This window comes from Podarcis tiliguerta (assembly GCF_965153285.1).
Source record: "Podarcis tiliguerta genome assembly, chromosome: 2".
In the NCBI taxonomy this organism is placed as follows: Eukaryota; Metazoa; Chordata; class Lepidosauria; order Squamata; family Lacertidae; genus Podarcis; species Podarcis tiliguerta.
The window spans coordinates 50838802-50864183 of NC_139535.1; the positions used below are offsets into that span (position 1 = coordinate 50838802).

Sequence of the window (25382 nt, forward strand, 5' to 3'; positions counted from 1 at the left end):
GTCTCTTCCTAGCATGTGTGTGTACACATACACCCAACAAGATCTGTACAAATTATTTATTGACCCTTAGCAGTTGTGCAACACTAAAAAAAAGTATCCCTAAACAGCTTATGACACCAAATAGAAGCAATCAGCCACAACCCTGACATATGGGCTACATTCCCCCTCTATCCCGCACCTCCTCTTTCTTGGGTGATCATCTATGTAACACTAACAAAACAAAATCACCCACAACCAGCCAACTTGTTACAGCTGGGTTCCCAAGGCATCACAATTATCACCAAAGGTTAAATGGAACAGACATTTAAACATAGTGCTTTTCCAAAGAAAAGAAAAGAAGGAGAAAAAGAAAAAAAAGAAAGAAAAAGAATTCCCCCAAGTCCCTCAAAGGCCTCCTGGCCAATTTCATATATATTAGTGTTTGCTGTGGTTTGTTCCTGTTCAGATCTTCCAAACAAGGACACACACTCTCTTCATCTTATTGGGGTGCCACAATTCAGCACGGCAGCCCACTTAGTTGCCTTCCACCGATGGGCAAGTTTGAGGAGATCCCTTCCAAGAAAGAGGAGAGCAGTAAAACAACATACACGTAGAAAACACTCAATCCTTAAAACAGGAGTGTACACACCAGTTGAAGTAGTCAGCTGATGATGGAGAAGTGCGGCCTCGATGTAACATGGGCTGCTTGTGCTCCTGAAAGAAGAAACTGGTGCTGAAGTTGCATCATTGTCCAGAGGGATCAGTTCTTAAAAATGGGGCGAGAGGCTGACAGCGATGTGCAGATCAAGTTCTCCAGGCATAGTCACAACAAATAGCTTGAAAACGGTGTCACTCTGCTCCATGTAGCCTTGTTCCAGTATTTCTGCAGGATTCAGACAGTCAAGTCTGGAGCAGTCGTAACAAAAGCAGCCTCAAGAGCAAGCAGGGAGAAGCAATTCCCTGTCAACAGTCAGCAAGTCCTAAAGCCCTTTTAAATATGGAGAAACAGATTCAAACACACAGCACCCCAGCGACATGGCAAAGGTTCAGTCTTAATTCTTTCCCAGGAAGAGATCGGCAGGGCAGGGCAGATATACAGAATCACTTCAGCTCACCGAGGAAGTTCAGGAGTGCTTTGTGGAACTCCTGAGGCTTATCAAGGTAACAGGCATGGCCAGCTCCAAGGAGCATGACAACTCTGGATTTGGGAATCTGTTGAAGGCTCTGAAGAGACTGAGTGCCCAAGCCAGTATCACGCTCTCCATAGATAATCAACGTTGGAATCTAGAAAGATCAAAACATTAACACGTCAGTAATGTTCCAAAGGGCCTGGTGGAAGTGAGCATGGGAAGTACAATCCCTGGAGCACTGCGGATGAGGAAATGCCATACTTTTATGTATGGGCACTTGTGGGTGCTTCTTTGAAAGCTCTGCTGGGAATGTATTTGTAACATTTCTGGGCTTCCTTTCCAGCCAAAGCAAGCGCTCAAGATGACATACAAAAGCACACATAAATCAGAACATTAAGGAGCAACAGATTGAAAACTACTATAAGACTATGCACCCTTATAATATACATTTTAGCTGACAGTGAAAAGGTTATAGGGGCCGATCATCATCTTGGTAGGAAGTTTGAGATTGGGATTTACAATTACAGATGTACTCTTCCCCCTTGATTCTTACCTTACAACAACAACAACAACAACAACAACAACAACAACAACAACAATAGCCCGTCCACCTGACTGGGTTTCCATAAAGCAGCACCTCATACAATATTCAGATATAGAAAGCCATATATATATATATATATATATATATATATATATATATATGAGTTAGGGACGCGGGTGGCGCTGTGGGTAAAACCTCAGTGCCTAGGACTTGCCGATCATATGGTCGGCGGTTCGAATCCCTGCGGCAGGGTGAGTTCCCGTCTTTCGGTCCCAGCTCCTGCCCACCTAGCAGTTCGAAAGCACCCTTAAGTGCAAGTAGATAAATAGGGACCGCTTTATAGTGGGAAGGTAAACGGCGTTTCTGTGTGCTGCGCTGGTGCTGGCTTGCCAGAGCAACTTCGTCACGCTGGCCACGTGACCTGGAAGTGTCTGCGGACAGCGCTGGCTCCTGGCCTCTTAAGTGAGATGAGCGCACAACCCTAGAGTCGGACATGACTGGCCCGTACGGGCAGGGGTACCTTTTATATATGAGTTAATTGAGATAGGACAGCCAGTGTTTGGTGCACTACTGTCCTATATGGTCAGCTAAATACCATGGGGTACACATCATCTGGACTAACACAATGGCCAAGCGACTGGCCACAGGGCTTATTTCCACCAGCTTCTTTCTTTTGTGATTCATCACTTCACTTTTGCAAAGCTCCACATCTCCTTCCTAATTATGCATTTCAATGTACACCAAATAAATCTGATTCAACAAGTGTGCCTGTTGCCAAGATGCAAAGAAGAAAGTCTACCTAGAGACCTTCAGGCAGAAGAGGATGTTGGGAACCAAGTATCTCCCGAAGGAATACATTATTACAAACTTACATGACTGCACGCTCATGTGAGGAGCGACTTGTTTTGTAAAAGGCTTTATTTGTAACTGACTAAAGGGACTAAATGTACAAAACGTGTTGGCACAGAAGAAAGATGTACAAGAGTAGCAAATGAGATGCCCTTCAGATGCTGTGGACAACATCTCCCATAAGCCCCAGTCAGCACGGCCAGTGGTCAGGAATGTTGTCTGCAACACCTGATGGGAACCACAGTGGCTGCCTCTTGCTGTAAGGAGTAGGTAGGCCAGTGCAACTGAGAGAAGAGCCCTGTTCTCATTGTAATCTGGGTGGAGTCCTGTGCACCTTCTGCTCTGCAAAAGCGTTGCACCCAGAATCAGGTGGATGAAACAAGAGAGCATACATTTCCATACCTAGAGAAACTGTTTCCATATACAGTGGTACCTCAGGTTATGTACACTTCAGGTTACATACGCTTCAGCTTACAGACTCCGCTAACCCAGAAATAGTACCTCGGGTTAAGAACTTTGCTTCAGGATGAGAACAGAAATCATGCCCCGGTGGTGCGGCAGCAGCAGGAGGCCCCATTAGCTAAAGTGGTGCTTCAGGTTAAGAACGGACCTCCGGAACAAACTAAGTTCTTAACCCGAGGTACCACTCTACGGAAGAGTTAATACTGAGGCAGCAAAAAGCAGAGACAGAATGGAATGGTGGGAAAGATGACTAACCAGGAACAGAGACAAGAGGCTGTATTAAACTAACTTTTACTCAGAGAAGAACCTTTAAAAATAATAGTTAGTCATAAGCATTGGTTTCAATGGATCTACTCTGAGTAAAAATGGTTAACTAAAACCCAAGGAGGGAGAAAAGCCTGGAAGCTGTTCAAAGTTACTGAACTCTGTTATTTTCCTGAAATTTCTTACCCTTAATCCAGTATGTATTCCCTGCCCCCCCCCCCCCCGCAAAAAAAGTCAAGCAGGCCTAAAGCTTCCTTCTAAACAATGAAGGTCAACTTCTCTGGGATGCCAGATGTTATGCCAAATTCTCTACCTGCTGTGTGTACACATTATTGGTTTTACACAGGTTCCCTTCAAAGCATGAGAGATGAACTTGTGAACGAAGACTAGGCTGACGTTCACGTTTTCCGCTCCACCGCTAGAATCGTGTGCTAAGACTTGCCCCCATGATATCCTTATCAAATGAGCTCCAGGCCACAACATTAGAAGGGACACCATGACACAGCTCCCTCTCTCTTACCTTGACCTGCTGATACTGCTGAGAAGTGAAGTCCTTGGTGCCTACAGGTGCAATGGGCACAAAGCCCTTCAGCTGCTCCCCACTAGCCAGAAGGAACGGAATAGAATAGCGACCACTCATGGAAGAGCTTATCAAAACAGGCTGCTGGAGTCCCAACTCCTTGAAGACTTGCTGCAGGAAAGCAACACGGCCTTGTGCTGTCTCAACAGTGCTGGAGCTTGGGGACTCCCCATAGCCTGTTGAGAAACAGAAGGAACTGGGGTAATTAGACAGCCAGGACACACAAGGGCAACAATCAACATGCACTGGTGGAAAAACATGAGACTTGATTCCAGCTACTAACTTTACCAACCGATCCCCATTGCCCAAAGTGAAGAAAACTATGCCTTGCACAAGCTCAGGCCACTGTCGTCACTTTGTTAAGCGCACAGATCTAGGTTCTTTCCTCAATAGGATGGTTTTCCTCTGTCCAATCCTGTGGACAATCAGGGTCTCAGGAAGGTTGAAAACAGAGTTAATTGATCTTTGCCAGTGGTGTTTTCTTTAGTTACTTAGTGGTTAAGAGGGTGAGCCATGAGCCAAGCGCCTCCCATTTCAAATCAACCAAGTAATCTATAAGGTGGTGTCCTGCAAGTCACAGCCTCACAGTATTATGGGAGCAATATTATTGAATTACCTTACAGTGCTATTGTAGGAATTACCAACATATTTGATTCCTTCTCTCAAAAATGCAGTGATTATGAATGCTAAGCATCATTGTCATTTAAAGAACCTGAACCAGCATTAAGTGTGTGGGGTGGGGGTGGGGAGAGAAATCACTCCACTAGCACTGAGGTTTGATGCAAAATGCAGAGCTGAGTTTCGCTCCTATGAAATGAAGACTCAAGGAAGCTGAACATTCAAGGAGAGATAACTATATGGCTTTGCTGCTAAACCAACTAATTTTCAACCTGAACTTACTAGCAATTACTTCTGGCTTCCTTTGGAGAAGGTGCAGCGATCTAAAATTTACACCACTAAGTAAAAAGCACCTTCAACTCATAGGTCACTGCTTACTGCTAATTAGCAGTCACCTTGTGCTCTAATGCAAGCCAAACTTATCTAGGCTAGTTCTGTCACATCTCCAAGGCAATGAGTAACTATGACAAAGAATCCCAGAGCAGGGACCTAGCATTGCCCTCTAGTGAACAGTGTTGCCTGAAAGAGGAATATATCCAAGAAAGATGGGCAGTGCTGTTTTCCCTTGTCTCACTCGTCACAGACCTTACAGCGCCCTGAAATGATGGGAGCTGTAGTCCAACAGCATCTAGGGTCCTAAGATCAAAGAACACTGAAAGCATCAATGGAATCTGGTGGCCTCATGGAAGATCTCCTAGATGGTCATTTGCCAGCCAGCAGTATAACTGGCTTATTCATGGCCATTGGGCTAAGCTGTCTGGGAATGATGTGAGTTATAGTCTAATAGCTGGGGAACTCAAGAAAACTGCCTGACTTTGTACAGTACTCTTCAGTCACTTTTCCCCCAATGTGATTGATGGGACAGGGATTTTGGCAGGTCCTTTATTTCTGTGGCATTCATGTTGTGAAGGAGTTAAGGATCCCTTTACAACACTGGTGGCCAAACTTGGCCCGCCAGCTGTTTTGGGACTACAATTCCCATCATCCCAGGCCACTGGTCCTGTTAGCTAGGGATGATGGGAGTTGTAGTCCCAAGTTTGGCCACCACTGCTTTACCAGTTGTTGTTGTTGTTGTTGGCATCCATTTGCCTTGAGAGACAATGAAGTGTGCCTCTGGGGTGAAGTCAAACCACTGCATTAGCAGCACCAAAGTAACCTCCCCAGGGTGCAAACCTGGGAAGTGTGTGTGAAGGTCTTGGGCTGCCCAGACAACAAGACCCTCCTCTCGGCCTCGCTGACGTGGTCCAAAGGACAGCACAGCACTACATTTGGCACCAGCCTGGCTGCAGGAGTTGCCGGAATGAGGCGCACAAGACACCATTAGGGATTTACTCCTCAGCCTTTTCTTCTCCAGAAGATATCCCACAAAACAGAAAAGGTTTAGGACCATAGTTTTCCTTGTCCAAGAAGGGCTACCTTCCCAGACTGACTAGCCCAGTCTGCCCCTCACTTCCTCTACATCATGAGCAGAAACTGCCTTCTTGACTGTTGGACCCACTATTGGTTTCATCTGCTCAATCTGCCAAAGCTTGTCTTTGTATGGAGGGAAAGTCCCAAACTCACTGAGGGTTTGAGACCCATCAGCTACCCTCACCTGGTTAGATGGCCAATCAAAGCTGCTCCTGGGCTGCGGCTGCTGTTGCATGCTGACAGCTTCTAGGAGCCTCAGCTGAGAGCTGAGTAGGGGGTGGGGACCAAAGAAAGACAAACTACCCCAAGAGAAGCACGTCACGTCCCCCCCATGAGGTACAGCGATACCTCGTGTTACAAACTTAATTCATTCTGGAGGTCCGTTCTTAACCTGAAACTGTTCTTAACATGAGGCGTTCTTTTGCTAATGAGGCCTCTCGTTGGTGGCGCGCAATTTCCATTCTCATCCTGGGGCAAAGTTTGCAACCCGAGGTACTACTTTCAGGTTAGCGGAGTTTGTAATCTGAAGCATTTGTAACCCGAGATACCTCTCCCCTAACACCCATACACGCCAAACCTTTACCCCTGCCCCAGTTATGTGGGAGTAGTTCAGTGAACACAGTAAGTGCAGCTTATTCTCACCAGGCAAATCAATGGCTATTGCACGATATCCATTCTCAGAAAGTAAAGCTAGTGTCCCCAATTCTTCCCATTTTTTGGAATTGAAGGACTGACCATGCAGGAAGATCACTGCCAACCTGGGAAAGAAAACACAGTGTATAGTCTATTTGCAAATGAAGAAACAAACCACAAATACAGAAGTAATGATAGCCGGGATGGGGGTGGGAAAGCAGTACAGATTTTCTGAAGGGGAGGGCATATACACACTCCAGTGCTTGTGAGCTGCACACAGCCTAGAATTAAATGTAAATGAGGAAGAGAGTAACACAGGACTGCAGCAAAGGCTATACACATATTTAAGATACAGTGGCATAGTAAACAGTACTCGGGTTCTCCAACACAGAAAAATGAAAGTAAAATATTTTATAGGTGTGATTACTGGGAATGAGGATTGCAGATCATTACCATAGATGTCACCAGCACTCACCAATAAGAACTCATGTCAAAGAAAGTGAGAAATTATTACATTATATGACTAACAGCAAGGATTTTGTTAGTGAAATATTGGAAAGAGAAAGAATTTCCTCATCTGAGGCAATAGTTTACAAAACTTTGGGAACTGGCAGCTTTACATAAAATTATCTAGTTGCTTTGGGTCTGACAAGGGCGGCGGCGGCAGCGGGACCAGTGGCGAGAAAGGGCTCCTTTTGGGCCGCTCATCCCTCCGCCACTGCTACCCGCCTCACTCGAGTATAAGCCATGGGGGGCTTTTTCAGCATAAAAAATGTGCTGGAAAAGTTGGCTTATACTCAAGTATATACAGTATCTATCTATCATCTATCTATCTATCTATCTATCTATCTATCTATCTTATCTATCATCTCTTTAGTGCCGAAATATTGTGCTTGACAGCTGGGAAAATGAGATTCTTTACAACAAATGTGCTAGCTGAGGAAAAAGGTGTTTGGATCTTCTGCAATAACATAGTAGGACTTGCACAATAAAGCTACCGCCTGAAAAGTCCAATAGGTTAGCACAACAAACATAGGAGGAAAATTTCAGCTCCAGCAAGACTCAGCAGGCTATTGCTATGTTGAACATTTCTGCACTTTGCTGGAAAGAACAAAAAGATCTGTGAAACAGCTGATCCAGAGGTAAAGTCTAGATCTGGATACTTCACCATCGTAACAGTCATCTTTTGGCACCTCTGAGTGGAAAAGTAACTGAAAAGCCAAAATGTATTCTCCCAAGTGCTGAAGGATCATTTTTAGCAGCAAAAGTACAGCTACCAGGATAGTTTTAATTCAAAGATGCTTTGGATAACAACCATCTTGGTTTAGTCAACAAGCACTTGCGTATCTGCAGAGGCACAGAATGCACTGCTGGATCAAAGGAAGAACAATTTGTCAAAATTTGTTTTGTCTCTAGTAGTCTGATTATTGCATGAGGACAAACTACTAGAATCATAACCTAAGCTGATGCAGTTGCAAACTGTTAGTATGGACAGGTTGCCATGGAACTTATTATTTAAGGCGACAGGGGCCATTTTATCTCATTACAGTCAGAGTTTGGGGGGGGGGCTTACCTTTCAGTGAAGGGTGGCCCATCTTTCTGTACCTGCACAGCTTCTCTAAAGAAAACAGAGGGATTTTGCAGGACTGTCCCTGTCAAGATGGTGATGTTGCCCATGCCTTGACCCTTATTCATTTCTTCCTCCATAGCCCGTGGCTTGGGGATGTCTACTGAGGATGTGAATCTCTCATGCTGGATTGCCGGCAGCAACAGGTAGAGGACGAAGGTGACAAGGACTCCTAAGACCAGCAGCCCCAGCCTGTTGCGGATCAAAGCCATAGTCATCTTTTCTGAAAGAGTTTGAGACAGAAAGGAAGGAAGAGAACCACTAGGATCAGAGAATTTGAACACGGGCAAGGAAACAGGTGAACTCTATACAGCAACTCAAATTGCAGGAGTACAATGGGGAAAGGCTCAGGAAAAATTAAGGAGGCTGTATCCAGAGTAGCCTCTCTTTGGGCATGTGGCCTTCTCTGCAACAGCATGCATACTCCAAATAAGTAAATAATAAAATGATCCCACTGGGTAGTGGGAACCGTATATCCCCAAAACCTCTTCTGATTTTGTACCACAGAAACCTAGTCCTTTTGCTGAGAGGTTCAGAGAACCCAAGATGTCCCAACTCATCTTGCTCAACATTAGCTACTTCAAGTTTGTCCCTGCATCAGTGGTATTCTCCAAGTCTTTACGATACCTGCTGGAGCTGGGTAGGCTGAGGCCAAAAGTTGCCATTGCCCAAGCAGCTTAGGAACAATTAAGTTCTACTAATGCTTCAGCCTGCTTCTACACATTTTCAGTACATCCTCCAGGAAGAGCTCTGCTGGGTCCCATTTGCTGCAGTGGCCAACTAGATGCCACTGGTAAGCCCACAACCTGGGCATGAGCACAATGGCACTCCCTCACTGTTTGCCCTGGCACTCAGAAGGGCTGCCCTGCTGATTTTACACCAGGCAAAGAAAAAAGGTGGGCTGGCATGGGCCACAAGGGCCACACTTTTAATGGGCCCCAACCAAGAGCTCTGCACTCGTGCTCCTCACCTACACAGGGCAGGGTAAACCACTGCCTGCTTGTTCACGCCATGGCAGATGAGCACACAGTAACAATGGAAAGAAGTACAGGAGCAGCTTGAAACAATGAGAAGGTTGGGCCCGTACTAAGAGGCAGGGGACTAATGATAACTTGACTGAGAGCTCTCCAACACCTGCAACTGACACCGACAACCTGCCATTAATAAAAAGAATGTATATTGCACCATGCCTCTTCCCCAGCACAGTGGTCAGGGTCTGTCTAGAAGGCTGGCCTATCGTGTTTTTATCAGCCACACAACTGGCAAAAATTCAGAAATGTGTTTCACTCCCCAGTTTACTGGATTTCTATGCTAATGAATGCAGAAATTCAGCAGCGACTCAACAGTTATTAATGCACAGGAGATCTGTTAGTGAAAAGGTGACAACTGAATCCTCTTTTCTCTCTCCCCATTTGCAACCCACCATTCTCATACCCCGTCCAGAGGGAGCCTGCTAGGTGTCCCTCTGTTTCCTCTTCCCAATACCTTTTCCAAATCCCCCCAGGTTTTTTCAAAATTTATTTTGCTAACTCACGACACACATGTTCAACAAGCATAATGCAATATACCTAATGTAACAAATAATACAAACTTCTCAGCCAAATGGAATAGCTGGTATCTCTAAATGGACTCTCATTCGTTGGCTTGTTTATCACTAGGCTGTTATTCCCATAGGAAACATGTTCCCATAGGAAACGAAGTTATCCTTATGCTTCTCCTTAGAGTGCCTAAGGCTGTACATCATCCTAAACTCTTAGCATTCCAGTAGACATTGAAAAGGCTCATTTTTTCAATAAACGCATTGCCTCTTAAATCTCCCTTTCCTTAATTCTAACGATAATAGCTAATTCAACCATAAACTATATCCTACACTCTTAGGAGCCTTTTCTCCAGGGAAGGCAGACTGATATTTGTTCTATTTAGTAGTTACAGCTAATATTGCAGCTGTCAGTGAGTGAACTGTCATATCAATATTCCCTGGTAAAATAGCATTTTAATCATATCATTACATGCTATTACCAATGGGCAATGAAATAGGCGCAAAAATCTAACGTTTGGTGGGCCCTCAGTTCCCCAGCCCTGGTCAAGAGGTCCTGTGCAGCTCACTCAACAGTGGGCAGGGAAGTGGGGGATTCCTGTTCCCATGAGCCCCAACCAGAATGACCAACAGTCAGGGATGACGAAAATTGCAGCAACATTTTGTGAGACAGAACACACCTTGATAAGGGGGAGGCAAAAGAGGGAAGGGACCCCAGATTCCGAAGATGTTTCAAAACATGCTGCTGATTTTCAGCAACTGGTATTCAGAAGCAGTACGGCCTCAAACTGTGGAGGCACAGCACAGTCACCATAGAAAGTAGCCACTGCTAGACTTCTCCACAAATTTGTCTAATCCTCTTTCAAAGCCTTCCGAGTTGGTACCCATCACCACTTCTGTAGTTTAACTATGCACTGCATGAAGAAGTGCTTTCTTTTATCTGTCCTGAATCTTTCAACATCCAGCTTCACTGGATCTCCACAAATTCTAGTGTTATGAAAAAGGGAGGAAAACTTTTCCCTATTGGCTTTTTCCATGCTATGCATACTTCTATAATGCCACCTCCTACTCGCCTTTTCTCTACACTAAAGAGTCCCAAAAGCTGCAACCTTTCTTCACAGGAATAAACAACTTTCACAGAAGCTATCCCAAGATATTGCATACCTCACAAGGCTTGCGGGGATGGTAAATCTTAGGTAGTTTTCATTCCTTTGTATCGGTTACTAACTACTTTTTACTCAAAATAAAGAAGGGACAGAGATAGCCAAAACAAAGCTGCACACTAGTGTGAAATTCACAATCATAAGAAAGAAGGGCCATAGCTTCCTGGCTCAGATTTCAATTTATCCTTCAAGACTTATCCTTATTCACCATAACCTTTCACCAGCTACCTTGTTGGATTTTATCCAGCAGCTGGGCTGCAGATTTGCTGTCCTTGAAGATGTAGGTTTTCCCCTGGTGCACCACCTTTAACTTTGCAGGGCTCAAGACGTAAGCCCGAGCTCCTGCCTTCAGGAACTGTTGCTTGAGTGCAACGAAATGCTTCCGCCTGGCGTACGTGGCAGGGCTGAGGTCAGGAAAGAAGGATACCTTGTGTCCGCTGAACTTTGTTGTCTGGGAAGCCCACGGTGCGTTCAGTATCCTCTCCCGATGGCGTACATCTGAGAGAGTTATTAGCACTGTACTGCCACTACCCTCGTGGGCATGCTTTGCTGGGAGACGGTATGCACTTTCAATGCAGATGGGAACCTCTTTCCCATTTAAATCCAAGGCGGCTGGCATCAGATTTTCTAGGTACGGAATGAGGTTGACATCTCCAACAGCTGCTGGGACACCAGTGACCCTTAAGTTCCGAGCTCGCACTCTGTTCTCTAGGCTCTCCAGCCTGCGGTCGGCCACCAGGCGCCCTACCGCCAGTTCCCTCATCAGAGTGGAGTGTTTGACAACACAGCTTTGTGTGGACACCACCTTTGTTTCCAGAGCTTCTACCCGACGGTCCGTCTCTTCCAAGTGTTTCTCCAGTCTGGTCAGTCCAGCTGAGAGAGAAGCCAAGGCTTGACCTAAAGCATCCCGCTCAGATATTATCTGCTCCAACAGCTCTTGTATCGAATTTGCCACAGACGAAGAGAGGTGCACCCGGCGGATTCTTCCACCGTCTTTCAGGAGCATAGCGCTACTATCTCTTGGGTGCCTCTGAGCCCCAGCCATCCACCTCAGCAAAGAGGAAACATTAACAACCTCAAGAAGAAGCAGAGACCATTCCTGCCGGGACAAGCACACAGCTTCCCACTGCTCCTGCCTGGTTAAGTATAGCAAGACACACCCTTGTTTACAAGCCTTTTTTTTTTTTAACCTCCCACTTGCACACACACCTTCCCTTTTTCCCCTCCTCCAATTCCTTCAGTGACACAAACAGGGGCATAAAGCAGGCACATCCGATGAGGAAACCCTAACTGGACACTTGCTGAACACAGATGCAAAACTGAGTTGTCAGTTGTTATGGCAATTGTATTATTGTATACATGCCAACATCCACATCCCAGAACCCCCAGATGTTCTACTCAGCAAACTAGTCTCCCATGTAGTTGCAGCCACAGGTGCTCATAGATTTAAAAAGGAAGAAGGAAGCAAAACCAGGGAGCCCCAAAATGTCACCTGCTCCATCCCTCTTTTGGAAAACTCCCTCAGAGATAACAAATAGGTATACATTTTCAATGGTCTTGGGGGCCTGGTCAAAATCCCAATAAACTAAATACAGTATAGCAGAATTGGGGAAGAAGGGAGGGCGTTCTTTGCCATGGAGGAGTGTGCTTTTTGCCGTTTAAGGTGAAGCCGCTGCAGAGTTAAAACGAAAAGGAATAAAAATTCCTGAAGTAAACAAAGAAGGGTTTGCGCGGCGCTTAGCAACAACCAAGCTAGGCTTCTCGCCTCCTTCGATGCAAAACCTTGCAGAGAGGAGGCGGGAGAGTCTCTTAGCCAACTCTGACCCCCACTTCTCTCTCTCCCACCCTCTCCTGGCGGGTCTGGCCGGCTGGTCTCCCCCACGTCCGAGCTCCCCAACCCCTACAGGGAGCGCGCCCCCCCCCAGCCAACGGAGCCGCGCGCATCTCCAGTCCCTGCGCGCGACGGCGGCGGAGGCTTCTCCTCTGCCAGCCACGAGCTTTGCAGGCAGCCAGCGAGCGAGCCCGGCAAGCGCTGCGCTCCCCCGCCCAGAGGACAGCCCGGCCGGCCCGTGACGGTACCTTCACTTAGCAGCCTCGGCGGCAGCTGCGTCCTGCCTCCTCCCCCGCCCCCTGCGACACACTTCGACCCGGCTGGCTCGGAGCGAATGGCGCCACGGCGAAGCCTCCCCGCCCCGCTTCCACGGGGCCTAGCAGAAGAAGAAGCCGTCGGCCTGCGTGCCTTGCCCTTCTCCTCCAGGCGGAAGGCTACACCTAGCGGCCGGAGGAGGGACTACGCGGCGTCTCGGGCAGGACCGACGCAGGAGGCGTGGTCGGGGCCTGGTCAGCTGCGGAGGGCGGGAGATCCCCTGCTTGCCTTATGCATATTCATATGCATGGCTGCTCATGAATACACGATGATCGCAGATCGCGATGGCAAATTAGGAACTCTGTGTGTGTCTGTGTACGTGTGTACCCCACAGTAGCTTTGGGCTGTGCCAAGTCATGCATCCAAACCTCCAAGTGAGTGCCCCCCCCAGCCCAAATCTGCCTTGGGTGCAAAGACACTGTCAAATGTGACTTATTATTAATTGCACTTATTCGTTAGTACTTTTTGCAAAAAGTAAAAGCGACTTACAACCTGAGGTCCAGTTGTGATGGTGGGGTTCAAGATCTGCTATTATTTCTGCAGCAGGGTGCCTGCATCCAGCATCAGCAAGCCACCCAATGAGCAAGAAAGGGGTGCTTTTTAGCAATTGAGACGCTCATCAGGGTTAAAGGAGGTGAATTGGCCACTGAGGATTGGCTCCTAAGGTCATTCTGAAGAAGGTGTGCAGGAAGAACACCAAGGAGGGGCAGTTCTGTGTGCTCCAAAGCTCAGCATTTAAGAACCCTGGAATTATAAGATGCTTCAGTTTCTGGAAAATGGTGTGCAAGCTCTGTTAACTTGCAATGGGACGTCAAGAAAAAACAGCTTAAGTCACCCAGAAAGAAGACACTGGAGCACTCAAAATCACTTGCCCATGAATTGTTAAATTGTTATTGTATAATTATAGAGTAAGATTATACACTGATTTTAGAAGGTTGTATAATCTTAAGTGTTCCCAGGATTCTTTGGTGGGAAGTAATATGCCAACCTAGCGGTTCGAAAGCATGTCAAAGTGCAAGTAGATAAATAGGTACCGCTCCGGCGGGAAGGTAAACTGCGTTTCCGTGCGCTGCTCTGGTTCGCCAGAAGCGGCTTAGTCATGCTGGCCACATGACCCGGAAGTTGTACTCTGCCAATAAAGCGAGATGAGCGCCGCAACCCCAGAGTCGGTCACGACTGGACCTAATCGTCAGGGGTCCCTTTACCTTTACCAATATGCTTTAAATATACAATGCTCTTTTGCCTTTGTGTAAAATAATCTGCTCCCACCCACCCCCAAAACATCATAATTATCTAGCCATTAAGATAAGCTCCAGAAAACCTACTCTAAGATTTGCTGCTTCCAGATCATATCTCAGGAAGGAGAAAGAGAACCAGACCTTCCCTCCCAAATGCTGTTGGTGTGCAAATCCCAAAGCTCAACTCTGGATGTCTCTTTTCCGTTGACTCAAACTGCACTCTGTGGTTCTCCATCCACAGTCAGGTTGCCTGGTCTCCCTGGCAAGGGGTGGGTGTCAATAGGGATGAATCATCTCCAAACCCCCACTCTGGTCTCAGGTCATCTACCTGTAGTTTCACTAAAAAAGGATGTGTTTCACAACATGGCCTGCTGAAAAGAAGAAACATTTGCACTCATTTAGGCTCTCTCCTTTCTAACCCCTCCCAAACTTACAATGCTATCTCTGAAGTCTGATCCCCTGGCCTGGTTATCAAAAACAAACAAACAAACCAGCTTTTCTTATACAATACATGAATGAACACATTAATAGGCATTAAAAGTGTACACGACTCATTCAATCAAAGCACAAAAATACATTTCTCCTTTACTGGAATGATTCTCTTCCTTTGCAGTGACTATCAGACTCCAATTTCCTAGAATAGAATCATAGAATCATAGAGTTGGAAGAGACCACAAGGGCCATCGAGTCCAACCCCCTGCCAAGCAGGAAACACCATCAGAGCACTCCTGACATATGGTTGTCAAGCCTCTGCTTAAAGACCTCCAAAGAAGGAGACTCCACCACACTCCTTGGCAGCAAATTCCACTGTCAAACAGCTCTTACTGTCAGGAAGTTCTTCCTAATGTTTAGGTGGAATCTTCTTTCTTGTAGTTTGGATCCATTGCTCCGTGTCCGCTTCTCTGGAGCAGCAGAAAACAACCTTTCTCCTCTATGTGACATCCTTTTATATATTTGAACATGGCTATCATATCACCCCTTAACCTCCTCTTCTCCAGGCTAAACATGCCCAGCTCCCTTAGCCGTTCCTCATAAGGCATCGTTTCCAGGCCTTTGTCCATTTTGGTTGCCCTCCTCTGGACACGTTCCAGTTTGTCAGTGTCCTTCTTGAACTGTGGTGCCCAGAACTGGACACAGTACTCCAGGTGAGGTCTGACCAGAGCAGAATACAGTGGCACTATTACTTCCCTTGATCTAGATGCTATACTCCTATTGATGCAGCCCAGAATTGCATTGGAATTGCAGAATTCCAACTTGTGATTGGAATGCCAGGTTCATTGACAACAGAAGCAGTGCAGGTTTGCATTTGTTGAATTTCCACCTGTGGTCTAGCTGTGAAAGGTAGAAAAAAACTTGCCAGGGGGAAAAACAAACTAGAAAGGGAGAAAAATCTCAATTATATAATACTTCCATCACTTTGAGGAGATAGAAGCATAATGAGAAAACCTTTAGCATTTAAAGTTCATGTAACATGTTGAATGCAGTTTTACAGAACTCTATAATTATGTAAACGTTCACCAACCGTGATGTATGATGTGTATTTTTCATGAATTCACTCATACGTATGATACAATAGCATTCTAATTTACAAGCAGAAGATACTAGACAAGCCACCAACCTTTTCAGTCCTTCCTCTGCCCATGCTGTTCCCGTATTTCAACTTAAATATTGCAGAGCCACCATTTCTGCCTTCCCCTTCAAACATTCTGATGTGTGTTCCGAAATCTGCCAAGCTTTCCATGGATCCAGTTACAAATTACACTCGCATGAAAAAGTGTATTGTTTTCTCACAGTATTGTATTTCTCACATTTCAAGCCTTTTGCAGCAAATCACATGCATACATGCACGGTGTGTGATGTTATTATACAATACAAACTGGTTTGTATTGGAAACCCATGTGAGAACAACCAAGTTCCTAGTCTCTGTGGTTTCAGAGAAAAGCTTGGAAATGATGCTGAAGCATATTGTGTAAGATAAGAAAAACACGGGGGCCTAAATTGAATGGTAGAAGTTTCTCTCATCATGTTATTTTGTTAGTTTTCTTTATTATTAAAACTTAGTTTACATTTATGTGAGCCGCTCATTTTTATCATAGAAAAAGAAACTCTGCTGAAGAATGGTGGAATATCCTAAACTTGGGTGAATGAGGGGATATTCCCAGTTTGCCAGGAGGGTTGATTTTGTTAATCATCCCCCCCTCACCTCCACAACATATTGTACCTGTTGATTGTTTTTTCAAAAAAAAAAAAGGAGGGGGGATTGATTTCAGTTTAGCACTTCAAATCTTTAATTGTTTCAAACCACAGGTGGGCGACTTCATTTATGTGGCAATTTACACTTCCTGAACTTACACTTCCCATGAGAGCTTCCTTCTCCCTCTTAATTTCCCTTTTATTGTACCTGGCTTTTTAATTAGAGTGTTCCCCCTCCCTTAGGTAGTTACAGAACAACCGGAAAGGGCTGTAAAAATGAATGGATGTCTTTATTATGGGTTAGGTAATCCGGAGCATTTGTCTCTGGCACCACTCAGTGTCAGCTTTTCCCACCACTGGCATATGCTCCCTGCACAGTCATGTTTTAAACCAACAAGTTTGTCTGGGCTTGTGCTTTTTAAAAACAAATCCCAAAGTACTTCAAATTATCTTCTTGTCTCCTCAGTCCTGAACGCAGCCTAGCCATCTTGTTTCCACCAGCCCAAGGAAAAAGATGCAGTGCACCTACTTCTACAGGTTGCTGCCAAAGGCACACTCCCAGTATTGTAAAAACAGCAGCAACAACTGTCTCATGTAGAACAGCGTTTGTTCAAAATAGCTGCATTGCAAGCAAAAACAAAGCCCTTGCAGGTAAAAGGAGAAAGGAAGAAAAAGGTAAGATCTCAGCCGCCTGCGCCTGCTTGGCTGTTCCTTGCACTGGCAATGGCTCACTCACTCTCTATGTAGTGGCCGTGCATGACATACACATGCATGTGTTTTAAATTTTGAAACTACTCTTGCACTTTTATTTATTTCTTTTTTTAAAATTGGCCGTTTTGCCTACTTGGAGCATGCTTGAAATGTTGGCTTTGGTGGGATTTTGTTGTTGCGCTGTTCCAGATAAATTATAAGGAAGAAGAAGTGTCCCCGTGCAGGAAAACACCTGCATGCATGCCCTTAATGGCCCTCAGGTATCCAGTACTGTACTAACTGTGAGAAGAGGACATCACACACGGCCAATATAACCCATCAAGCACGGCCGCCAAAAGTGGGTGGGAAACACTGAGACAAATTTAAACGGAAAGCACGCATATGTGGACGAAAGTGCGCGAGAGGGACAAAATTGGATCTGAGCAGTGCAGCCTACGTGCGCATGGACGCCCAGGTGTGTTGCGTACCTCCCGGTGTTTAGGCTGCTCGTCTAAGATCGCTTGTTGTGCCATTACTTGTCAAGATGAGTTCGCTGGTGTCCATTAGGTGTCGCTAGTGTTCGCGCGAACCTTTGCTTAGAAATGCTGTATATTTCCACATTTTGTCCCTCCCCTCCAGCCTCCGCCCCCGTTGCTCTCTTTCGTCGGGTTTCCGACGGTACCTTTGGATCCGGAAGTCGAGGGGAGCGCATCAACTCTTTCGGCGATCGGACACGACGGACAGTGGCGCATTCCTGAAGCTTCCAGTGTCTTTGTTTCGGAAAGGGAGCAACTTGAGGGTAAGGTGCTGGGTTCGCTTTTCTGCCTGCCTGTCCCCTCGCCGTCTCAAAGAGCTGTTCCTCCGTTCTGAGCTGGTAACTTGGCCATTCCACTGTAGCTGCCAGGAAACGGGACAAAGTTCAGAAGTTGTCTCTCCCCGCCCCGCCATGCACTCATAAGAAGGTGCAGGAAAGACCCAGGCAGGGCGAGTTTAAGGAGCAGAGCACCTTGCTTCTTGCTGGGTTCCCAAGCGGCTTGCAAGTCATATAGAATGTTGTTGCATAAAATGAATCCTGGCCGCTTGAATTCTCCCCCACCCTATAGACTTGTTCAAAAGTTACCTCTCTGTGGAACCAAGTGTGCACTTCTTGAGTTATACAGCTCAACTATCTGTCTTTGTGGGCGATGGGAGTGTACACTCTTTGAATTTACCATGTGAATGCCCTTTGTGTAAATAATCACACATGAGTTAATAACATCTGGTAAAGGTAAAGGGACCCCTGACCATTAGGTCCAGTCGCAGACTACTCTGGGGTTGCGGCGCTCATCTCGCTTTATTGGCCGAGGGAGCCGGCGTACAGCTTCCCCATCATGTGGCCAGCATGACTAAGCCGCTTCTGGCAAACCAGAGCAGCGCACGGAAACGCCGTTTACCTTCCCGCCGGAGCGGTACCTATTTATCTACTTGCACTTTGATGTGCTTTTGAACTGCTAGGTTGGCAGGAAATAACATTTGGCAAAACGCTAAAATCAGTGTGTGAAACTAAGGCTGCTTGGAAGCTACGCCCACTTCCCTAATCCCAGGTAAGGAACATCATCTACAGATACTCAAAGGTGTTTGTGCTCTTTCTCACTATTTAAAATGTCCCCTGGATAAATACTGATGGTGAAAATGGGCTGCATAGTTTAGTCCTGCCAGTGCCTCAAATCACTTTGGTGTCCCGGCCTCTTGCATTATTTTACAATTATATATGACAGCAGATTACACCCCAGTTCTCACAGTATTTGCACTGCAGAAAGATAAGTGCTGGTGGTTCAAACAGGATAGCACGATGCACATCACTTGATTTCTCTAATATTATTCCTGTGTGCTTGATTATATCCATACACACACACCACCTTTCTACCCCCTTGAGCTCAGGATACTTTGAACCCCTAGAGGAAGTGGGCTGGACTAGGTGAGGTGGTGAAAGCATTGTTTGCTTTCTGAGTTTGTAAGGAGATGAAATGGCAGCACTGGCTCATAAAAGGGCGCTGTTGGCATTCCTCTGAATTCACACAACTGTCAGGTCTTGAGCTAGGAGATTATTAACTGGATTGCAGAGCACACTAGAATAGGCCCAGATTTGAAGGGAGAAGAACTGTACAAATGAGGTCTTGTGAGCAGGCTTCTGCAAACCTTGCTCAGGTTAATCTGAAGGTTCTTCCACTCCATCTACACACAATGCTTTTCAATGGTGTCACAGTACACATACAGCTGTCACCTTTCTGCACATGCGGCTCAACATGCCCCCCAATTGCAAACCTGTGGCCAGTTTGAGGAAAGAAGCATCAAGAATGTGGTTTTTAACCAGAAAAGGCTTAGCAGCGAGAGGAGGCAAAGCCCCACCAGCATTTCCTCCTGCAGTTCCTACAATACTAATGAACGATCCTTTGCCTCAGGTGTCAAAAGCCAAGATAAGCACTCACCTCTCTGTGAGAGGGAGTTCTACAACTTAGGGGCCACCACAAAGAATGCCCTCTCCTTGGCTGCTGCCACCCTGAGCTTTTATGGGCAGTGGAACAACCAAGAGGGCTCCCTCCACCAATTTTAGCACCCGAGGAACTTGCAAAGAAGGAGGCAGCCTTTCAGATATTTGTGGCCTGGGTCATTTAGGGCTTTAAACACTTTAAATGTTAGCACTTCTGCACACACCATTTTGTGCCAGCTTTGTCAGTCAGAAAATAAAGTAGTGTCATCTCTCTCATAAAAAACCCATGATTTATTTGTTCCAATTTCTTCTTTTTATTTGGTGCTCTCATTTTCAGGCTTCCCAGAATACCCTCTTCGGCAGTGATGGCTGCTACCACCACGCAACTGACCGAGAGCACCATCACAGTGGGCGGGCAAACGCTATTCTACCGGCAGGTCCAGCCTGCTCAGCAGAGCCCCCGGTTCTCTGTCTTGCTGCTTCATGGCATCCGTTTCTCATCAGAGACGTGGCTAAACCTGCAGACTCTGTCTAAGTTGGGAGAAGCCGGATACCGCGCTGTGGCTGTTGACCTGCCAGGTATGTCTGGATCTCGACAGGTGAAGGGATCACTTCCACACCTGTGGGCGACTCCAGTGCAGTTATAATCTGAAATGTAAGAACCTGGCCCTTCCTCAAGGTCAAAAAACTGATGCTGACATCCAGGCCCTCGTTCTTGTTTTGCTTTTTTATCAATGTGGTAAGTCTCACTCATTGTTTGGAAGTACATGTGCAAAAATTGTGATGCAGGTGTGTGCGCCTTTGGGTTCTGATCATACACATTTGGCTCAGTTCAGATATCTTGCCAAGCCATGGATGTCATAACCAAAGATAAATATCCTCAACTATGCTTGGGCTTAGTTGGGTATAACAGACAAACCAAGGTTTAGGGCTGCTCACTTGCTTTTGTTTTTCAATGGTGAGCTTCATCTCCCTACTGCAGCAACATCCTCTCCAGTCCTCTGAAGTCTCAGCAATGGCCATAACTGTGATTTATCAGCATTGCCTGAACTCAGACATAACAGCTGGATCCAGGATGAGCATGTATTTACTTTCAAAATCCAGCAACCCCATCCCTGTCCTAATTCCCATGCCCCACTATAACTGAGCCTGTGGCTAAGCCTAAACACGTATAACTGAAACAACCAGCTATTGGCTTCCCTGTTCACCCCCTGCTTTCTCTCCCTCTGTTTCCCCAATTTCAGATTTTAAATTGAAAGCTCTTTGGGTCAGACACCTGACCTCTTGGACTCTATAAAGCGCCATGCACACTAGTGATGAAAAATAAATAAATGGCAGCAGTAGCAAATCACAGTTAGTTACAATTGTGGTTTCAAAACCAGCCTCAAAGCGTGCTTTGAGACCAGGGTTTGGCAGTCCCCCTCAAATCACAATTTGTAAGCTGGTGTTATTCCAGGCCTAATGTGAAACAGAGCATAATGGGAGCTTCCAGGTGCATGTTCATTGTTGGCTTGGTGCTGCTTGTGCATGCAAGGGTGCGTCCCGTCCCCCCCGGCCCAGCATCCACATTGCTTTGTTAGCACTGAAATGCCACCCTGTACTCATTCCTCCACCCAATTTAATCAGGATTCATCCTTCCCACAGAACATGTGTGACGTGCGGTGTCTTGTTTCTTGCGGTCCAGGATTAGGTCGTTCCAAAGAGGCTACTGCTCCAGCTCCTGTCGGAGAGCCAGCACCAGCCAATTTCTTGAAGTCTGTCTTCGAGGCCCTGAAGCTAGACCAGGCAGTGGTGATCAGCCCATCTCTCAGCGGGATGTATTCGCTTCCGTTCCTCTTCCAGCACAGTGAGATGCTTAAAGCCTATATCCCGGTGGCACCCATCTGCACAGAGAAGTTCTCAGCCACACAATATGCCGGTGTCAAAGTATGTCTGCCTGGCGGCTAGGCATGCAGAGGGGAGGGGATTCTGAGGTTAAAACTGGGGCAGGTCTTGTTTCAGACAATGACACTTAACAGTGTCAGGTGCAGATGTTGTGGGGGGGGGGGTGCCTAGGCCGTAATTACCTGGGTGGGCCCATCTCCTGGCTACTGTCACTACTACATATTCAGAGCCCTCTCTGTCCATGCCCAATTGGCACTGCTGACCAGAAGAAGAAGAGTTTGGGTTTGGTATCCCGCTTTATCACTACCCGAAGGAGTCTTAAAGCGGCTAACATTCTCCTTTCCCTTCCTCCCCCACAACAAACACTTTGTGAGGTGAGTGAGGCTGAGAGACTTCAGAGAAGTGTGTCTAGCCCAAGGTCACCCAGCAGCTGCATGTGGAGGAGCGGGGAAGTGAACCCGGTTCACCAGATTAAGAGTCCACCGCACTTAACCACTACACCACACTGCAGCTCCTCTTCCTTAGTCTTGCCGCTGCTGATACTCCTGGAGAGGGCAAATGACTATGTAGGGCTATGGGCCTCAGCCAGTGCCATGCAGTGCAGACTTCTGACACCAGCCCTGCAAATTAAAAGGCTTTGAAAAATAACTGAGGGGAATACAGAGAACATCAGTACAGTCATACCTTGGAATTCGAACAGCTTAGTTGCTGACCGTTTTGGCTCCTGATCGAAAACCGGAAGTGATTGTTCCGGTTTTCGAACCTTCTTATGGAAGCAGAACGTCCGATGTGGCTTCCGCAGCTTCTGACTGGCTGCAGGAGCTTCCTGCAGCCAATTGGAAGCTGCGCCTTGGAAGTTGAACATTTTGAAAGTCGAATGGACTTCCGGAGCGGATTCCGTTCGACTTCCAAGGTTTGTGTGTATCAGCGATTGCATACAACAGGGAAAGGGTTCCTGAGCTAATCACTAGAGGGCAGTGCCTACTGCTTCGTTCTCAGGCACAAAACCGCTTTCAGAGATGCAAAGCAGGCCTATAATCAGGCCTACAAACACAAACAGGGAAGCTTGTTCATTTTTTCTATCTGCAATGACTGCCTATCATCTCATAAGAACTGCTCCAGGGATAGTGTGATGCAGGGATCATTTCACCATTATGAGAAAAAGAACTGCTGTGATAGCCTTCTCCCCATTAGTGGGTTGATGGAGTAAGTGTGATCTTTTACATGAGCAAGGAAAATAAGTCTGCTTCTGCACTCAGAAGAGAAAATGCATCATTAGAAGCAAGAGGGATTAGATTGTAACTGCTGTAAATCTCTGATCATTCCTTAACCTCTAAGTGTAGATTTGTAATGTCTCTTGCAAACGCAGAGCACTTGATCTGACTGTTATCCAAATACCTCACTTTTTAATATTATAAGCTGCTCCTCCTATTAATCTCTGGGGTGTGCCTTTGCCCAGGCAAATGTGGCTGGCAAATGCAAAATCTCCCCTTGCAAATGTGACCTTTTTTTAGCCCTGGTAACCCTGTAAGACAATAGCTTTGACAGCAGTGGGAATTCTCTGTACTTCTGTGAATCCTGAACATCTCTACCACAGAGATTCTGAGCTATTTAAAATGTGGGAGAGGTTTGTTTTCCTTGCTAGGAGAAGGTACTGCAACCAGGAAAGGATAATTCTACTGGCAGTAATACCATTAATAAAGGTTTAAACACTGAATAACACAGAGATCAAAGAGACAGCAAGCACATATTAGCTTCCTGAACTTTTTGTTTGGCACAGATCAAGCCAATTACAGTGAAGCACGCAGACACAATGTGCACATTTGCACATTTAGTATAGGTAAATTGGACATCTAGGTGGAGCGGGGTGGGGGGGAGAGGATTGGGGTGGTAAGCTCTGCCACCAACACATGCACAAAAGTGACCCTACATGGTACGATTGAGGACTGTGCTTTTTGCAGAGTTCCTGAGCTTGTGCACGATACAGTATGTGCATAGAGTTATTTTCAACTCGAACCTGTGTTTCACTTGAGATATTTGTTGAAAGCACCCAAGAAGGGGGAAGTTCCTTGTTTGTTGACTTGACCACACTTGACTTCTCTTCTTCCATACTTAGACACCAGCGCTCATCGTATATGGGGACCAGGATGCCCAGCTGGGGGAAGTGAGCCTGAACCACCTGAAGAACTTACCTAATCACAAGGTGATGCTGATGAAAGGGGCAGGCCATGCCTGTTACCTTGACAAGCCAGATGAGTGGCACCATGGGCTCCTAGACTTCCTGAAGAGCATAGAGTGAAGAGCAAACTGGCCTGGCCTGCTCCCAACCCACCCACAATGATCAGTGGCTTCCACAAATGTCTGGTGTTTGCTTCCTGGGTACTGGGTTCTCTTTCTGCAATTCAGTCGGCAAATCGAACAGGAGCCAAGTCCTTTGGGGACTACACAATAATTATAGAACTAAAATACTTAGCAGATGGATCATGCTGCATCCAAAACATGCTCATTGCTTAATACAATCATAGAATTGCATTCAGTTAATTGCATATCCAGAGTGACCCCCCCCCATTTCCCCTCCCTTGGCCATGGGATTCATTGGGTCACCCTAATATATAAATATGGATCTGTTACACAGGCATGTTGGCACCTCAGTGTAAATTTGCCATTTCACGATCTGGTGTGAAATCCACCTCTTCCTCATCACTCACCCATGACTGTGAAATGTCCCCTTTTTGAACACAAAAGGCAACAAGCCAGCATGCTGAGTTAGCTGAAACAGATGTCGCGAAGGTGGGGCAATGTTCATTTCCCCAACCAAACAGTCTTTTTAAGAGACTGCCCGCCTTGCTCTGTGTAACTTTTAGCTATCTTTGCCCTTGACATCTTTGCCAGGGGACATCTCTCTTTATTTCAGAACCTTTTGCTCTGTCACTGCTGTGGTGTACACACCGTCTCTTTGTCAGAATCTGCTTCTTCCTGCTTTGGGTTGGCAAGACTATGTATTCTTGACGTGCATGGTGGCAGCCATGTGGTGAGCAATTATTATAGGGCAGGGCTAAGGCTGACTCAGTGATTTTAGGGAGGATCATTTTGTATGACAAAACCTTTAGCATCTCCAGGGCTTCCCCTTTCTAACAGTGCAATGTGGTACCCATGTCTGCTCAGAAGTCCCATTAAGTTACCCCCAGGGAAATCTGCACAGGACTGCAGTTCATCAACAATGTGCACATGTTAAATACTGTCACCTCTTCTGCCTGAGCCCAGCAAGAACATGTGGCTACCTATTTTGAAACATCCTTGTGCTCTACGGTTATCACTCTCTCTCACCGATGATTAAATTACTAGATGGTTCTGGGAGTCTTCTTAGAAGCTTAACATATGGGATATGTCAGAGTGTTGTTTGTCTAAGGTTGCAATAGTAGAAGGAAGAAATGCAATGGCACTGAACACTATTGTTGGGGAACTTGTGGCTCTCCTTGTGTTGGGACTACAACTCCCATCATCCTTCTCTACTTGCCATGCTTGCAGGGGGTGATGGAAGTTGGATTCCAACTACCTCTGAAGAGCCACATGTTCCTCATCTCTGCTATGCACCTTGGAAGAGTTGGGGTGCTATGAGGGAGGAAGCATCACTCACCGCTGCTACTCTATACCTGAACAATTTTATCTTGCTTGGAATCAAAGGGACTGTCAAGTTAGCAAAGAGTGCAGACTTCCAATAATAAAAGTTGGATAAAGAAAATGAATTAAATCAGCTGTTCAGGCCCTACCTGGTTTTCTGGTGAGTGTCTGCTGAATGATACATTTTGTCAAAACTATTTTTTTAATCAATTAAAACATTGATTATCTGCTTATTTTGTTGATGCATTGTTTTTTAATGTAGCTCAACTACACATTTGTGAATCATCCTATCTCCACAATTATATTTGACACTGTAGTTTGGAGTAGGTTTTTGGAGAATGTGG

The 25382-nt window shown here is 46.1% G+C and overlaps 2 protein-coding genes across 3 annotated transcripts; one reads left to right on the forward strand and one right to left on the reverse strand.

Moving 5' to 3' along the window:
- Window positions 1–41: 41 nt before the first annotated feature.
- LOC310672353 (uncharacterized protein) lies at window positions 42–13208 on the reverse strand. Its single transcript, XM_083429447.1, has 5 exons — window positions 11025–13208; window positions 8043–8319; window positions 6479–6594; window positions 3749–3984; window positions 42–1263 (listed from the first exon to the last, which is right to left on the reverse strand). Exons 1-5 carry the CDS (start codon window positions 11839–11841, stop codon window positions 1081–1083), a joined length of 1629 nt encoding a protein of 542 aa, XP_083285573.1. The 5' UTR covers window positions 11842–13208; the 3' UTR covers window positions 42–1080.
- A 3637-nt stretch (window positions 13209–16845) lies between these two features.
- Window positions 16846–25262, forward strand: ABHD14B (abhydrolase domain containing 14B). Of its 2 annotated transcripts, XM_083429562.1 has the most exons (5): window positions 16846–17048; window positions 17703–17862; window positions 19871–20112; window positions 21218–21459; window positions 23534–25262. In XM_083429562.1, exons 3-5 carry the CDS (start codon window positions 19899–19901, stop codon window positions 23714–23716), a joined length of 639 nt encoding a protein of 212 aa, XP_083285688.1. In that variant the 5' UTR covers window positions 16846–17048; window positions 17703–17862; window positions 19871–19898; the 3' UTR covers window positions 23717–25262. The 2 variants fall into 2 exon arrangements, with proteins under 2 accessions (XP_083285688.1, XP_083285689.1); XM_083429563.1 differs by lacking the exon at window positions 16846–17048 and having other exon boundaries at window positions 17699–17862.
- The last annotated feature ends 120 nt before the right edge of the window (window positions 25263–25382 follow it).